The 16,304-nt window shown below is 52.0% G+C and overlaps 1 protein-coding gene across 7 annotated transcripts in view; it reads left to right on the top strand.

Moving 5' to 3' along the window:
- Nucleotides 1–16,304, top strand: part of TNS1 (tensin 1) — a 218,472-nt gene that overhangs the window by 136,001 nt on the left and 66,167 nt on the right. For all 7 annotated transcript variants that reach the window (XM_079782334.1, XM_079782331.1, XM_079782332.1 and 4 more), the window contains 7 exons: nucleotides 806–889; nucleotides 4,517–4,629; nucleotides 5,017–5,077; nucleotides 5,369–5,444; nucleotides 6,051–6,180; nucleotides 7,975–8,040; nucleotides 9,154–9,270. In XM_079782334.1, coding sequence (XP_079638460.1) covers nucleotides 806–889; nucleotides 4,517–4,629; nucleotides 5,017–5,077; nucleotides 5,369–5,444; nucleotides 6,051–6,180; nucleotides 7,975–8,040; nucleotides 9,154–9,270 — 647 coding nt within the window. The remainder of the gene's footprint in view (nucleotides 1–805; nucleotides 890–4,516; nucleotides 4,630–5,016; nucleotides 5,078–5,368; nucleotides 5,445–6,050; nucleotides 6,181–7,974; nucleotides 8,041–9,153; nucleotides 9,271–16,304) is intronic.

Here is a 16,304-nt window from a genome sequence, read left to right as displayed (position 1 = left end):
AGCATGACAGGGGTCAGAGGAGGCCTCTGGAGAAGGTGATATTTGAGCAGAGACCTGAATTAGGCGGAGGAGGGCAGGACCGGCTGAGTCACATAAAGTCTGGGCGCGAACTTCCCAGGCAGAGAGAGGAGGAAGGGACAAGGCCTGCGGTGGGAATGCCATGCGAGGGGCTGGCATGTTTTGAGCTGAGTGAGTGAGGGCATGAGGAGTAGGAAGTGAAGCTGGAAGGGGCAAGCCTTGGAGGACTTGATAAGGACTTTGGGTTTATTCTAAGGGTGATGGGAAGTCGTTGGGAGAGTCAAGAAGGGGCAAGCTATGGGATCGGTCACTACATTTTAAAGTGATCTCTCTGAGCGCTCTGATGGATGGCAATTTTACAACTTTAAGAAATCCATCTTAGCCTAATCTTTGCTTACTGGTGCGCACTTGCTGTGCACCTACTATGTGCCTACAAGCGCCAAGCTCTTTAGAGATGTTAGCCCACTTGATCACCATAACAAACTTTGAGGAAGGCAACTGTCACTCTCATTTGACATGAAATAAAAAAAAAATCATTTTCAGGAAGGTTAAATAACCTGCCCTAAGAATAGTGATGAAGTGGTGGACTAGTGCTAGGCTCCCAGCTGTCTGGCTCCAAAGCCCCCGTATAGCACACAGGATCGCGAAATGCCAGGGCACTCTTTTCCTGAAAGCACCTCCGCACAGGGTGGCTGCAGGGCACTGCAGGTCTGGGGAGTGGGGAAGGGGCCGGAGAGGCTTGTGCACTTGGATGTTGGCTCCTCTGACCACCTGTCTTTCCCCCTAGCGCCGACCAGGCACTGGACCGGTTTGCAATGAAGCGGTTCTACGAGGATAAGATTGTACCCATTGGCCAGCCATCCCAGAGAAGGTGGGACACAGCCCAGTGCACACGTGTGTGCTTGCTATGTGTGGGGACTAGCCTCATGGACCCACGGGGGATGGAATAGCATGCCTCGGTGGGGGTGTACTAAATATGCATGTTCAGGGGCCAGTCTGGAGGGGTCTAAAAACAGGGACGTGGGTGAGCCCATGAGCAGTTGTGTGTGTGCCCACAAGTGGGCAGGGCAGTTGGCTCTTGAGGCTGGTACTAAAGAGCAGTGGGGGCATTGGTGGGGGACACATTGGTCCGGCTATAAGAAGGCAGATTGTATGAGGAGGCAGTGCCATTCTTGGTCCTGGAAGCAGGATCGCTTCAGTGTTTGGAGGAGTCTACAGGAAGCCGAGGTCCCTGCCACCTGCCTGGGAGGTCACATGCACTCTCGATAACAGTCACTTTTTACTGGGTGTGCTTTAAAAACTTTATCGAGGGCACTCAACCACGTGGTCTCAATGGAGTGCACAACAGCCCAGGCAGGAAGCAGGGCAGGGGCTGAGTCAGTCATTCATTTGGCAAATTTTAGGCAGTCTGCTATGCTCCAAACGCTAGAGATAGCTAGTTGAATGGGACAAAATCCATTGCCCCTAGTGAGGTGATACTCCATTGAGAAGGATGGACATTACACAGGAACTACACAAACAAGACAATTTCAGATCGTGATTAGTCTTAGGAAAGAAAGAGGATAGAGCGCTGCAGAAGTGAGAGCTGAAGGGAGGGGAATTTGGCTATTTTAGTGACCATGGTCAGGGAATACCTCTAAGAGGAGGGGAATTTGAGCCCAAAGCTGAATAATGCTGACCTACCACATGACAATCCAGGGCATCCCCATTTTACAGGAGAGAAGCCTGAGCCCAGAGGGAAGGGATGTGACATGCCTGGGTCCACAGAGAGTAGTGGCAGAGCCAGATGTACTTGGGACCTACCCCCTGGCTGTGCCATCCACCATCCTGAGGGTTCCCCCTGGATTCAGCTCTGTGGGTGACATGCTGTTTAGTGATGTCTGATTCACAGGAAGCACAGGTAGTGTCAGGATCAGGTGGGCCTTGGGGGGCTGCATGTGAGTGGGAGCCAGAATGGTGGAGACCCAGGCCGAGTGGAGAACTGGAGAGTTGGACTCCGGCCTTCCCCCTGTGTGGCCAGAGCTGTGGGCCCATCACACCTGTCTGATGTGTCACATTGGGCTACACACTAAGGCTATGGTGCTAAATCTCTCAGGCAAGGTCTCTTGGGCTTACCTTTTGGTGGATGACACCCATGGAAATTAGCCATCACGGTCATTTCAGAGAGTGAGAAGTGCTTTGAAGGGGGTAAACCAAAACAGAACATGATGGGCGAGAGAGTGATGGCAGTGGGCATGAGGGGCTGATTCAAAGGGACGACCTTTCTGAGAAGGTGTCGTGTGAGGTGAGGTTTGAGAAGGGAGAAGGAAGCATCTAAGTGAAGGGCTGGGGTACAGGGTCTAGGCCGGGCGGTCACAGGGTCCCATTGCTTTCCTAGCCCTTAGGAACACTTGGCAAGCAGGACCCCCTCGCTGCATGTCTGTGGGCTTCCCAGACTCTCCGGGTTGGGTGTCCCCAACTCACATCACTCGTACCTTGCTTGCCTTTCTAGAAGTGTGCTGGCACTGCTGGGGATGGTTTCCGCCATTGGAGCGGGAAGCCCTAGCAGAAATGAGTGAGTCCTCAGGCAACGCAGTATCTTACAATTGGCACAAGACAGCTGGTAGGTCAGCTGGATCAGAAACAGGATGTCTTTATGTGCAGAAAATTCTGGCTAGGCTGCCTGACACAGCAGCTCTGGGTCCATGAGAGTGTTCCCAGGGAAGAAGTCTCAGGGAGGGAAGAGCTGTCACTCAAGTACCCTCTCCTCAGTCCCTGGCTTGCCACTTATGGCTGTCAGCCTGGGTCACGAGTCTGGCCCTTGCCCTTGAAGGATAAGGGGTACAACTAGAGGAGCATGATGTTATAGTGGCACGTGGCTTGGAGAGAGCAGGCCGAGTAGTCACATCTCTGAAGCTGAAAACCTGGAGAATGGGGATCAGTGTTACCTCTCAGGAATAGGATTATGCAGGGATTCCACAGTTCTTGGTGTGTTGTGTGTGTGTGTGTGTGTGTGTGTGTGTGTACACATGTGTGTACATTATCTGTGTCTGCCTTGCAGTTCATATCTGCACCCACATCTGCTTATGGGTGGGTAATTCTGTTTGTGCCCAAATGTGAAAGTGCAACTGTTGGGTTTACCAGGCATTCATTGCCACTTTCCCGCCTTCTTGTCAGTGTCACTGGTAAGGAATGAGGCCGTTGAGGAGAAGAGGGCAGGCAGAGGGAGGGAGGGGCTTGGCCTGCAGCTCCCCCATTCATTGTCACCCCACCCCCGGACTCATTGTCCCCAGCACACAGACACATCCTGTTGGCACGATCAGAAGTTCTGATAGGAACCCGCCATTCCAGGTTTCCGCTTTGAGTAATGGGGTTGGGGGCTGGGCAGGGGCCTGAATAGGAGCTGGTGCTGCCCATCAGATTATCTTGCTAGGGTTGTCCTAAGTGGCTCCACCCTGGCCCAGGGACAGAGGCCCACAGGCCTGGAGATGGGCCAGGGTGTCAAGATATAGGAGGGGACTATTATCATGGTCATGCGGGTTCTGGTCTCACCCACTTCAAAAGCCCATGTTGGCTTCCTCCGGAGTCTCAGATGCATTCTGATTGGTTCAGCTTGGTGTCCTCTGGCCAGTCAGAGAAGGAGGAAGTGCTGGCCAGTGGTGGAAGGATTAGCCTCTGTTCTGGCAGGTGCATTGGACTCAGACTTTTTTCCTTCTCTCCCCATTCACTCTCAGCTTTGTGTGTTCTTGCTGTGTGTCTTTGGGAGGCTAATGGGCCTTTCTGAACCTAATTTTTTCTTTCTGCTTAGAAGGAGTGGGAATAGGTTAATCCTTCCATTCTTCTAACAAGATCTTTGTTAAAAAAATTGGTAGATGTTGACCCTAGAGATAAAAGTACTTAGTGGAAGTTAGATATCTTCCAACACCAAATGAAATGCTCTAGATGGATTTTCATACACTTAGCATGATCTAAAAAAGTGAAAGACTATAATTATTATGTTCTTACTATTTGCTGGAGTGTCATGTGGCTGGTGGGACTATGTGGAGCCGATCCAGGGTCTGTGGGTATATAAATGTCAGCTTGGTTTGGGCTCAGTATAAGGGTGTCAGAGTTATTTGATAGTGGATCAGCCTGTCTTGTGTAGTAGTGAGCAGTTGAAAGATGCCTGTCAGGGATGTGTGGGAGGAATTTTGGTTTAGCAGGAGATTCCTGGGCTGGGAGTGAAGCAGGAAAGAGATGCTCATGTTGACCACCAGGGGGTGCTGGAGAACCCCAAGTAGGGGGTTTGGCTTGACCCAGCTCTAGGTCACATAGAACCTGCTTTTTCTCCCTACCTGGAACTCCAGACAGCAAGGGAGGACTGTGCTGGGCTGAGACACCAGCTACCTGGAGGCTTGGGGGCATTGGTGGGGGGCTGGGCAGGCAACCTAGGGCAGTGTTATGGTGGAAAAGAGAATATGGGATGGCTCGGCTCTGGTTCAGACCTCCTTGGCTGAAGCTGCCCCTGTCCCTGCTCCAGGTACGTGCATTACTTCAGCGGCCTGCTCTCTGGCACCATCAAAATGAACAACAAGCCCTTGTTTCTGCACCATGTGATCATGCACGGCATCCCCAACTTCGAGTCTAAAGGAGGTACTGACCCCAGCCTCTGGCTTCCCAGCCCCTCCTGTCTTCCTTCCCCTTCTCTGAAGAGGCAGCCATGGTAAAAATACAGGCTTGGAGTGGAGTCTCAACGGCACCCCTTCCTGAGCTTTCTTTAGCCCCAGTCTACTCATTTGCAGAATGGGTTTGATACTTGTAGCACCTGCTGGCAGATAGCGGATGGGGAAATGTTTTTGTCAACTTAAAATGCTTTTCAGATGAAAAGCTAGTATTTCTTCCTCCGTCTCTTTCCATTTCTCCTTAGTCTTTTCTCCTTCCCCTTTCTCTCCCCCTCCTTTCTTTCTCCCCCACCTCCTTCACTCCTCTCCCTCTTCCCACCCTTCCTACTGTTGTAGCTAACACCACCCTTCCTTACAGGGTGTCGGCCATTTCTCCGGATCTACCAGGCCATGCAGCCTGTTTACACATCTGGCATCTAGTAAGTATTCCACGGGAATGAGAGTCCCGGATGCCAGAGCTCCGAGGCTGAGGACCAGGAGCAGGGGCGTGCGTGCGTGCGTGCGTGCGTGCGTGCGTGTGTGTGTGTGTGGTGGTGGTGGTGGTGGTGGTGGCTGCCTTGAATCTCTTCCAGCAGAGGGCTAAGGGATGAAGTCGGCAAGGTTTCCCAGTAGCCTGGTGGCAGATAGGCAGCAGGGAGAAAAACACTGCCTGCCCCCCCAGCGGCCCCCCTCTCCCTCTGCCCGCCTCTTTGCCCGCCTCTCCCCCACAGCAACGTCCAAGGAGACAGCCAGACCAGCATCTGCATCACCATCGAGCCTGGGCTGCTCTTGAAGGGAGACATCTTGGTGAGCGCTGCCCCTCTGGCTCTAGCCCCTCCTCCTCGTTTATTTTTCTCCCTTTTTTCTCCCTGCGCTCCTCCTGCCTCTCCAGACAAGACCTCACTCCTGGTGGGCCACCAGCCTTAGTGTTGTGGGCTCTCAGGGTTCCCGCACGGCCTTGCAGCCTCTGACAATGCTTGTGCATTCTCCGGCCTCGGAGTTGGATGCCCCTTCCGCTGGGCTTACCTCTAATTCTGGAGCAGCTCCAGGGAAATGTCTCCCAGTGGGAGCTCTTACCTCCTGGCTTCTTACTGGAGACAAGGACTCCCTCAATTCTAGCTTCAGCCCTTCCTCCATCAAGTTAAATCCACTCCTACTTTTTCCATTCAGATCTGTATACAGGAAATTCTTGAGAGGCAGTTTTGTCCCCATGGGGTAAGACTAGCCTCCAACTCTCTGCTCTTCTAGAAGTTTTCCCAGAGGCTCTGAGATCCTGTTTGTGTTGGTGACCTCTCCCTCACTGGGTTTGGGGTGAGCCTGGGGGGCCCAGTCTTGGAGCTGATAAAGAAGCTCCCTGGGACCCGGTTTCACACCGGTGGGCGCCTGATGGGCTTTGCTCTCTTTCTCGCCCAGCTGAAGTGCTACCACAAGAAGTTCCGGAGCCCAGCCCGAGACGTCATCTTCCGTGTGCAGTTCCACACCTGCGCCATCCATGACCTGGGAGTTGTCTTTGGGAAGGAGGACCTTGATGATGCCTTCAAAGGTGGGCTCATTGAGTGGAGAGGTAGACCTAGCAAGGGATAATTCTATCACAGGGTAGAAGAGCAATTATGGGGGGGGGGGGCGGGGAGTATGGTAGCAGTGAAGGGGAACTGTTTTCTGAGGGAAGGGGAGGTGGTCAAGGGGATGTCTCCCTTTGTTTCTTTTCTCTATTCTTTTGAGGTTTTATCTACATCATATTCAGGACTGGAACATATCCACATCTATCTATCCATTCATCCATCTATTCACTTGTCTGTGCATCTACCCACCTACCCACCCACCCATCTAAAGTTATCCATCTATACACTCATTCATCCAAATCCATCTATCTATCCATTTACCTATCCACTAATCCATCCATCCGTCGATCCATCCACTTACCTTCCATATACCTACCCATCCATCTACCCACCCATCCAAATCTATCCATCTTCTCATCCACCTACCCACTTGTTCATGTATTCATCCATGTACCTATCCATCAATCCATCCACCCACCCACCCATCCAAATCCACCCATCCATTCATCTGTTCATCCATTCATCCATCCATCCACCAAGCATCACTTGTGTGTCTATATGTGCCAGGCGTGTGCTAGACCTTGGGGATGCAATGAGAAAGAGTGTGTCCATAACCTCAGTCTTATGGAAGAATGAGACACACAAACATGATACTACAGAGTGATGCCTGCAGTGATAGACATGGACAGGCATGATGGGTGCCCCAGGGAGTGGACACCATCCTTGATAACTTCACAGTGTATGATGATCTGTGTCTAGATTGGGCTCAGGCAGGGAGCAGAGAGCGGGGCTGGGACTTGGAGGAGGAGGGGAATGATCCCCTCGTGTAGTCTGGCTGGTGCAGGAGAAGGATGTGTCCTGTGATGTGCTTTCCCTGCACTGGAGGCAGGAGAACAAAAGCAGAAGATGCTGTTATAATTATAGAACAGAATGAATGTTATCAATTTTAACAAGGAACAATAAAGGAATAGTTGACACAATAAAGGTAGGGTTGGTGAAAGATGGAAGAAAGGGAGGGGCACAAATTCCTTCTCCTACATAGAGGGAGTCAAAAATGGACAGATCAAGCCCAGCCGGTGTGGCTCAGTGGTTGAGCGTTGGCCTATGAACCAGGAGGTCACGGTTCAATTCCCAGTCATGACACATGCGCAGGTTGCGGGCTCGATCCCTAGTGGGGTGCATACAGGAGGCAGCCTATCAATGATTCTCTCTCATCATTGATGTTTCTATCCCTATCTCCTTCCCCCTTCTTCTCTCTGAAATCAATAAAAACATACTAAAAAAAGGGACAGGTCCAGAAATAGAGGCTTAACTATAGTATTTAAAGTTTCAAATGTAATCAGTAGAATAAATGATGATGATGATGATAATAATACCAGACTTTAGAAGAAGGGAGGTAGGAGTAGTATAAGTGAGCCAAATTATTCATTTTCATAGTGGTGAATCAATGGGGATTATTTAAAACTGATGTATCTAGAAATAGTGACATAAAAACTGGCTAATATTTAGAGTCTTAGAGGTAACCACTAGTAGAACAAGAAATAGAAATGGTTAGAAATGATTACCTCAGGTAAGTAGGACTGGGTCAAGGGAGGGCAAGAGACTTAATTTTATATATATATATATTTATATATATAAATATATATATAATATATATAACTTAATATATTACCAATGTGTATGTGTATTATTTTAATATTTTCTAGAATAAAATCTTTTATGGAGTCCTTTTTAGAAATTGATTGCCCATTTTGTTTTTCTTTCTCCTTTTTCAGATGATCGATTTCCAGAATATGGCAAGGTGGAATTTGTATTTTCTTATGGGCCAGAGAAAATTCAAGGTATAAGTCAAATTAGAATCCATTCACCATTCACTTCCTCCCCTCTATCCTGGCCTTTTCCCACCCCTCCTTCACCATTTTCCCACTGATCTTCTCTATAATTGTCAAGTTACCTGTGATTGAAAAGCAGGCCAACAGTAAAAGATCTGGGTATCATAGTGGACCCCCAGCTAAACATGAACCAGTGACTTAATCTCTGGGTAATAAAAATAAAAAAGCAGACAGAGAGGCGCTGGGTTGGATAAACTGTTCTAGTCCATTAGGTCATCATGCTATTATATTTAGAGACTGAGGGCCATGGAGGATGGAGGGTGTGGCTGAGGGGACACTCCAAGGTGCTGGCTAAACGATAGGCATTTCTGAGAACTGAGGTGATTCAACCTGAAGAGGAGAAGACCAATTTAATAATAGCCTTTAAGCCTTTAGACTGGTTATATGTGGAGACCAGTTGTTCTCCATCTTATCTGAGGACAGAATGGGAGGATATGAAGTTAGGTTATAGACAGGGGGACTCTGGATAGATTAAAGAAAGGACAGCTAGCTCAAGGAGGCGACTCACCCCAGAATGTCTGACTGGCAGCTTGTGCTGTCTTCATTCTTGGCTTTCTCTGGATGTGTAGGAGGGATTCTGTCTCTCCCCTCAGCTTTCTACCTAGAGTGGGGAGATTCTGAAGTTGGGGGCAGAAAGATGGCCTGGATGACCTTGTGTCCACTCAATGTCAAGGCTGTGAGCCCTGCTTCTCCCACACTCCTGCTGACTTCAGGGGCAGACTCTGGTCTCTCTGCACTGCTCCTAGGACACAGAAAAGAAAGAAGAAAAACTCAGCAGAGGGTCCCCCAGCTTTCTCTTGGGGGAGGGGGTCTTCATTCCTTAGTGCCCTGTCCTGATTTACCCCTATGACCTGGTATGAGCTTTTTCAAGAATGCAAGAAATCAGACCCTTGGGTTCTCCGTCCAACTGAAGCCACTGCTCCCACCCCACCCGGGTCAAGAAAATGAGAAGTCCCGTAGGGAGCATCCTTGGGGGATCGTGTTGGCTTTCTCTGTTTTTCCAGCTGCGTGTCTCTTTTTCCTTTCTCCTCACTGTCCTCCCGCCCTTCCCCATCCTTTTAGGCATGGAACACCTGGAGAACGGGCCGAGTGTGTCAGTGGACTACAACACCTCTGACCCCCTCATCCGCTGGGATTCCTACGACAACTTGAACGGGCATCGCGATGACGGCATGGAGGGTAGGTGGGACCAGTGGCCTCCTGTCCCTCTCCAAACTGCACAACCCCCGCACACAGGGCCTGGACTCTCTTGTTTGGTGGGACACCATACTGGGCTCAGAGGGGAGGCAGAGGAGAGGTCCGAGGCACCTCGGAGAGCTCACAGTTCAGTGGGAGAAGATAAGGCAAACATGGGTGTGTTAAATAATGAAGACAGAGCTAAAAAAATGAAGCTAAACGGCCAACTGGAGGGTGTGCCATTGGTGCCAAATGAGTCCCATGGATGGCGCGTGCTCTGAGATTGGGGTGGGGGGAGGTATTCTTGTTAGCTAGAGTGACCTGGGAGGGCTCCTCAGAGGAGGTGGCCTTGAGTGGACCTCGAGGTACCCCCTGTGACGCCGACACAGCATTTGTTAGATTTCTTTTAAGTCCCGCTGCTGCATTTCTGCAGCCTCGCTGCCTGAGCTCTCTGGGGTCAGAGCACTGGGAATGTAGACACAGCATCTAGGGCCTACAGGCTTTCATCGACAGCCAACGAAAATGTTTGAGAGCTGGAGGCAAACAGATAGGCTCCACAATTTGCAAAGAAAACGACAGAATTGAAATTAATACTTGTTTAGCTACGAAACCTAACATTATGTCAGATGGTCAACTGTAACTCAGTTCAACTCTTGAGAGCTATATGTGGGTTATATTTTTTTATGTGGTTCGTTTGAATATGTGATGAGATGCAGGGCGGGGCCTCCAAAAGCGAACATCCTGGGGCTCTTGAGATGCCCTGCCTGGGGTTTGGCCACAGGCTTGTTTCCCTGACTTGGTCCCAGGACCGTGGAATGTGGGAGCTGGGAGGACCCTCAGGCCCACAGGCCCACCCCTCCATCAGTTTTCCGTCGGGGTAACGGAGACCCCCTTGAAGGAAGGGTCTCCTGATTGACCCCCATGATCTGTATGTGTCCTTTCACCAGCACCCAGGCTATGGGCTTCTCCTTCCAGCTGGAGCTGGTTCTGGGGGGGCTGCCCTGAGCAGGGGACCTAGGGCCACGTGGCAGAGCTGGGTTAGGGAGAACCAGGCACCCACACCCGGCCTCCCTCCTCCCTTTCCCAGGTTCTGGATTTGTGGACTCCACCCTGAAAGCCTTTTAAGCCTTTTCTTGCATAAAGATTTTCCTTCTGACCTCGGAGACACCAGCATGAGCGATGTGGGAGGAGGGCGGTGGTTGGGTTAGAATTCAGGGCTTGGTGAGGGCATGTTGTTTATGCACAGCACTGCAAAGCTGAAGGCTTGTCATCAGACCTACCCTAGTTCCCTGCCCTTCCTCCCCGCAGGGGTGCAGACACCACACCAGAGCCTTCCCTACCCTGCCGAGGCAGCCCCCCAAAAGCACTACTTTTCCCCTGCCCCCCACCCCAACCCCATCCACTTGTGCTAAGTGGCTGAGGATGAGGCAGAGGATGAAATAAATTAGTCTGAGGTATCAGTGGCTGCCAGCCTAATTGTTCATCTTCTGGGGATGTTTGCATTTTTAACAAGAACACTTGGCAATTTGAAGGAATTTTCAATGTCTCCCTATCTCTCCCTGGTGTGGATTCAATGCGATGATAAATGTAAACACATTTGGTAAACTCTAAAGTGCCAGGCAAATAAAAGGTAAAATAAGGGGGAAGAAGGAGCGGTTGTGGAAGGTCAGGGCTTGGGACACTGGGCTGCGAGGGAAGGAAGAGGGAAGACGGAACAGTGAGAGGCAGGGAAGAGGAGGGAGAGGCTGAGGGGAGGCCCTGGACTCCTCCCGGCCCCTAGCCTGCCTTCTTCTCTCCTGCAAACCCGCTTCCCCAGGCAGGGATGGAACCAGAGGGACCTTTTGGCCAATTAAAGGTCAGCCGTCCTGTGGGGACAGAGAGCTGTAGGGACAGAGGGGCTCCTGTCTGGAGGCTGAGAATTGGCTCTATGCCTTAAGGGTGGACAGGGGAGGCAGCTCACACCCCGGCATCCTCTCCCCAGGCCTGGCCTGGGAGGGGAGCTGTGAGCTGGGGTGGTCACCAGGGCAGACCCCACCTGTTCCACGGTGTGCTCCCTGCTGCTGCTGGGCCGCAGCCCCCATAGGGACAAGAAAGCAAGCTGTGAGCAGCCCTGGGGCGGGAGCAGGAGCCTTATCCCTGTCCTGCCTGGGGTACTTATGAAGGCTCTAGATCCTGGGGCTCAGAGATAAAAGCATTTTCCTTTGGCCAATTCTCCAGGCAAGAGAGGGAAACCAGGAGGCCTGTGTCTGTCTCCCTAGCTGTGGACAAGTCCCTGTGCCCCAGTTTCCCCACGTGCCAGCTGGGGTAGGAGCCCCTAATCCCCAAGATTCTGGGGTGCTCAGGAGATGCTTAAGCTGGAGCGTGGGAGGGGGCCTGGCTGTTCCCTGGAGTGATGGGGCAGGGGGATGGCCTGGGGGTGATGAAGCACCTCAAGCGGCTCTGCCTGCTCTCTGGGACTGCTGGACCAGGAGTGGCCGGCTGCCCCGGGCACTGCAGTGCAGTGGGTGAGCAGGTGTGCTTTCCAGGCCGCCTGCGTGGGTCCAAATCCCAGCACTCTCCTCTGCGCTGCATGTCCTGGGTCCGATTACTTAGCCTTCCCGTGGTCCTAGTGTCCTCATCTACAAACTTGGGGCCGTAATAGTATCCATGTTGTTGGGTTACGGTAGCAATTTCCAGGAGAGGCAGGTTAGTATAGGGGTTAAGAATGTGGCCTCCGGAGTTAAACCACCTGGGTTCAAATCCTTTGACAAGATGCCATCCTCTCGGGGCCTCAGTTTCCTCTGCTGTAAGATGGGGATTCAGTGAACAATTTTTGGGGGTCAGCAGTTGTGGAGGGGCTACATGCTGTGTTTTCTCATGAGTCTCTGGCACATCAGTAGTTGCTGTGGCAGCATCTCAAAGGTCTGCAGGCAGGGCTGAGGGAGAAGGCTCCTTGGCCTTGGGAGCCAGCTCTGGTTTTGCCACATGCCAGCCGTGGTGCCAGTACTTTGTAGTCACCATCTCTTCTAACACAGGCACCTGGGAAGTGGGCACTATTATATGGGGGAACTGGGACACAGAAGGCTTAAGTACCCTGCCCAGGATGGCCTAGCTAGTTAAGAGAGGATCTGAGTGTGAAAGCCAACGCTAACCACTGAGTAGTCCTGGGTTGACTGGCATCTCCAGGGGCCTGTTCTGGGTATCTGGTCCTGTGGTCATAGCTGGGTCCCTGCTGAGCTTGGGTGTCTGCCTGCTTTACCCCCCCACTTCTCACCCCTGGGTGGTCCAGATCACCCTGGTCTTGCTTCTCACAATGAAGGAGGGCTTAGAGGTGGTGATACATGCAGTGTAGGACCTTGGAGGCTGCCGGGCTGGCCCCGGGGCAGGTGCTCGCAGGTCTCCGGAGCAGGGAACAACTGAGACGCATCCCTTCGTGTCTCTCCCCCACCTCCCAGGAGGTGAGGGGCTGCTCACTCAGGAATGCCTCTGGTGAGGGAAGGGCTGGCCTCTCAAAATAGGTGGAGGGTAATGTGTCCAAGGTGAGATGAGGCCATTTGTGGAAGCAGCCTGCCTCTGCTATTTCAGGCCAGCCGGGGGAGTGGACAGGAGAGGCCAGGCCAGGCCAGGACCTCTGGAGCCCACTGGGTGACTCGGGAGGGTGGGGGCACTGAGCCAGGCACTCTGGAACGAAATCTTCGCTGGCCTGGGCCTTACCTTGTCCCCTCCCTGGAGTGAGGGGCGGCCAGCACTGGGGTCAGAGCTCCAGTTTCTCTGGGCAACCCTCCAGGTGACCTTGACTTAACCCTCAGTGTCACCACGGTTCTGTGTTTAACCCCTCCCTCGCTGCCTGCATCCCCACCCTCCACATCCCCAATTCCGGACTCAGGTGGCTGGCATTGTGATGAGGAGTGCATTCCTCCACTCGCCAGGACAGCCCTGATTCATCTCGGCGGCAAAATGAAGGAAGAAAGCGCCACCTGGGGACTTCTGTTCTCTGTAGACGGACCTCCCAGGCTGGTGTGGCCCAGGCCAACCATAAAGCCCACCTGATGTCATCCTGCCACAGTGGGGAAACCGAGGCTCGGGAGGGGAAGGTACCTTTGGAACCCATCTTGGCATGATCTCAGCTCCTGGTGTACCAGCAACCACACTGGTGTGGCAGGATGGGCGATGTTGCCGGGGGTCATGACATAAGAAGTGGAGCTGATATTTGAATCTAGGGCTTCAACTCCACGTCCCTTTCTACCTGCTTTAGAACTCAGCTTGTTTGGCACCTACACACCCCTATGTCAGGTGGCTCCCCAACTTCTCAAACCTTTAGGTGACAGGGAGCTTGCTGCCATACAGCATGGCCCATTTCACTTTGGACAAGCCCAGGAGATTGAACCAGAAAGAGAGGGAGAAGGGAGGGTGTGCTTCCCCATGGGGGACCGAGGCTGGGGTGACCATGGGTTCTTGGGGACCATTGTGACTCACCTGCATTTAAGCTAGAAGGAGGGGGAAGCGAAGAAAGGGGAAGAGTCAATGGAAGCTCGTTGTCAAGAACTTTCTGACCACAGACGTTTCCAGGCCTTGGGACAGGTGACTGGGAGGCAGGGGGTTGCCTGCTATCTCAGGGACCCCTTAGTTTGGGAGCAGTGCCCTCTGGTGAGCCCGATGGCCTGGTGTCTTAGGTTGGGCTGCCACCACAAAGCAACACGGAGCGAGGGGCTTAGACAGTGGACTTTAATTTTCTGACAGCTCTGGAGGCCAGAAGTCTGAGGTCAAGCTGTCGAAAGGCTGGTTCCTCCTGAGGCCTCTCTCCTGGACTTACAGTCAGCTGCCTTCTCCCTGTGTCTTACCATGGTGCGTCTGGGTCCTAATCTCCTCTTATAAGGACACGAGTCAGATTGGATTGGGGCCCACCCATATCTTTTTAAATTTATTTACCTCTTTAAAGTCCCTATCTCCAAGTATAGTCACATTCTGAGGTACTGAGGTTAGGACTTCAATATGTGAATTTTTTTGGGTGGAGGGAATTCAGCCCATAACACCTAGGAAGGAGTTTTCTGGGTTGCCCGTAGTCGGATGCCTGAGCTTTGGTCCTGAGTGGGGAGGAAGAGAGGCCCAGGGTGGGTGGAGGGGAGGGCAGTTTGGTCCTCCACCAGCCTCCTTCTCCCGGGCTGTCTCTGTAGTTCTCCAGTTTGGTCTGGAGCCTGCCAGCTCAGCGCTCTGGCTGACACCACGTTTCGCAGCCTCCAGAAGCCCCATTAGCTGTTTGGCCTGAGTTCTGAAGCCCCATGCCCAGATCTCAGCTCCCGTGGGTGGGAGTGGGGCTGTGTTTTTGCCTATGCTGCACAGAGCCGTCTCCAGATGCCTCCAGAGTGTTTGAGGGCAAGCCTTCTCGGAAGCAAGTCCCGTACCAAGGGATGTGGGCTGCCTTCCGCCTCTGAGCAGCCCAAAGGTTGACCAGGCCTGAGTTGCCTCGCTCTCCCTCCCCAGGATCACTCCCACCCTTCCCTGACCTCCTTGTAGAACCAAGATGTTTGGGGGGGGTCTCACAATTTACAGAAAGGACCCGGGAGGAGGGGCTAGTGCTGAGTAAAGCAGCGGATGGCTCAGGGCCAAAGAAAAGAGTGAAGGGAGAGCAGGACAAGCTTGTGAAGGTGGCAAGGGGGCTGGTCACCACCCCACTTCTCTCCTCCTGCGTGATGCCTGGCAGCCTTTAGTTGTTTCTGGGGCAGTCCCACCAGAGCCAGGGGCTGTGACGAGGGGGCTTGGTTTTGTGCCCAAGCTTTTCAGCCCCCAGGATCCCTTCCTCAGGGGAGAGCGTCCTGCTCTGTAGGCCCCTCCCCCCCCCCCCCCCCCCCCATCAAATTCTGTGCCTGCGCTGGGAAGAGCCTTCCTCACAGCAGCCAGGGGTCTCAGTCTGGTGTCTTCTCATGAGCTGGACTCGTCCAAGGATTCTCTTATTTTTTTGAGAGAGAGGAAAGGCGAGAGAGATACACAGTAAATAGGCAGAGACTGAGAAAGGAGAGACAGGTGAGAGACATGGAGACAGAGACAAACAGATCTGGACAGACATTGGCCTGGGAGGCAGGTGATTTGGTTTCTGGGTGTCCTTGATAACTCCTTTTCTTTAGATCTTCTTCATTTCCTGTAAAATGAGGGGGTTGGAGTAATGATCCTTCCTTCCTTCCTTCCTTCCTTCCTTCCTTCCTTCCTTCCTTCCTTCCTTCCTTCCTTCACGGAATCACTGTTTCTTTTTATGACTTGTGAGGAGCTAAAATGCACCTGCCGAGCTTCCCTCTCAGACCTTCCCAACTCCTGTGTGTGGAGTGGGAAGCAGCGTAGCTCTGGTTGTATCAGCCAGGAGAGGTTTGATCATGCTGGGTAACAAACAGCCCCAAATTCTCAGTGGTTTAACCCAACAAAAACCTATTTCTTGCCCCTGCTGCCTATCCAGTGTGAGTTGGCAGGGGTCTCTGTGCATCTTAGTTACTCTAGGCTGGTGGTGGCTTCATCTCAGAGATGCTTCCATCATTACTGCATCAATGGGTGGAGGACATTATGATTTGCGTACTGTTTCTGCCTGGATGTGACATGCTTTTTTTTCTGCTCACATTTCATTGGCCAAAGCAAGTCACACATCCACGCCTAACTTCAAGTGCAGGGAAGTTGTGCATGGAAGATAGAAAGCTGAAATAATGTTGAACAGACTAACCTCTACTATAGGGAGTAAGACTGTGGGATTGAGAATCAGAGAAGGTCTGGCTCCAAGTTCTGTTGTTTATAACTGTGTTCCTTGGTCAAGTCATTTTGCCTCTCTGAGATCCAAATGCGTTATCTGTAAAATGGGTACAACAACAGTATCTTCTGTATAGAATTAAGATTCAGTGAGGTAATATATGTGAAATGTGAAAAGTAGAGTGCCCGGTATGTACTATACTGGCAATAATTTATGTCTGTTGTTATTATTATTATTATTAAAGTACTAGTGAAGAGAAGTCAGAAATGTGATTTTGAAGGTATACCAGCCCACCCTTCTTAGGACGAAGCCCACACCCCCCTGGTCCATT

This window comes from Cnephaeus nilssonii (assembly GCF_951640355.1).
Source record: "Cnephaeus nilssonii genome assembly, chromosome: 10".
Classification (NCBI taxonomy): domain Eukaryota; kingdom Metazoa; phylum Chordata; class Mammalia; order Chiroptera; family Vespertilionidae; genus Cnephaeus; species Cnephaeus nilssonii.
The sequence above is the reverse complement of the archived record's forward strand: the minus strand, read 5'-3'. Positions and strand labels throughout refer to the sequence as shown.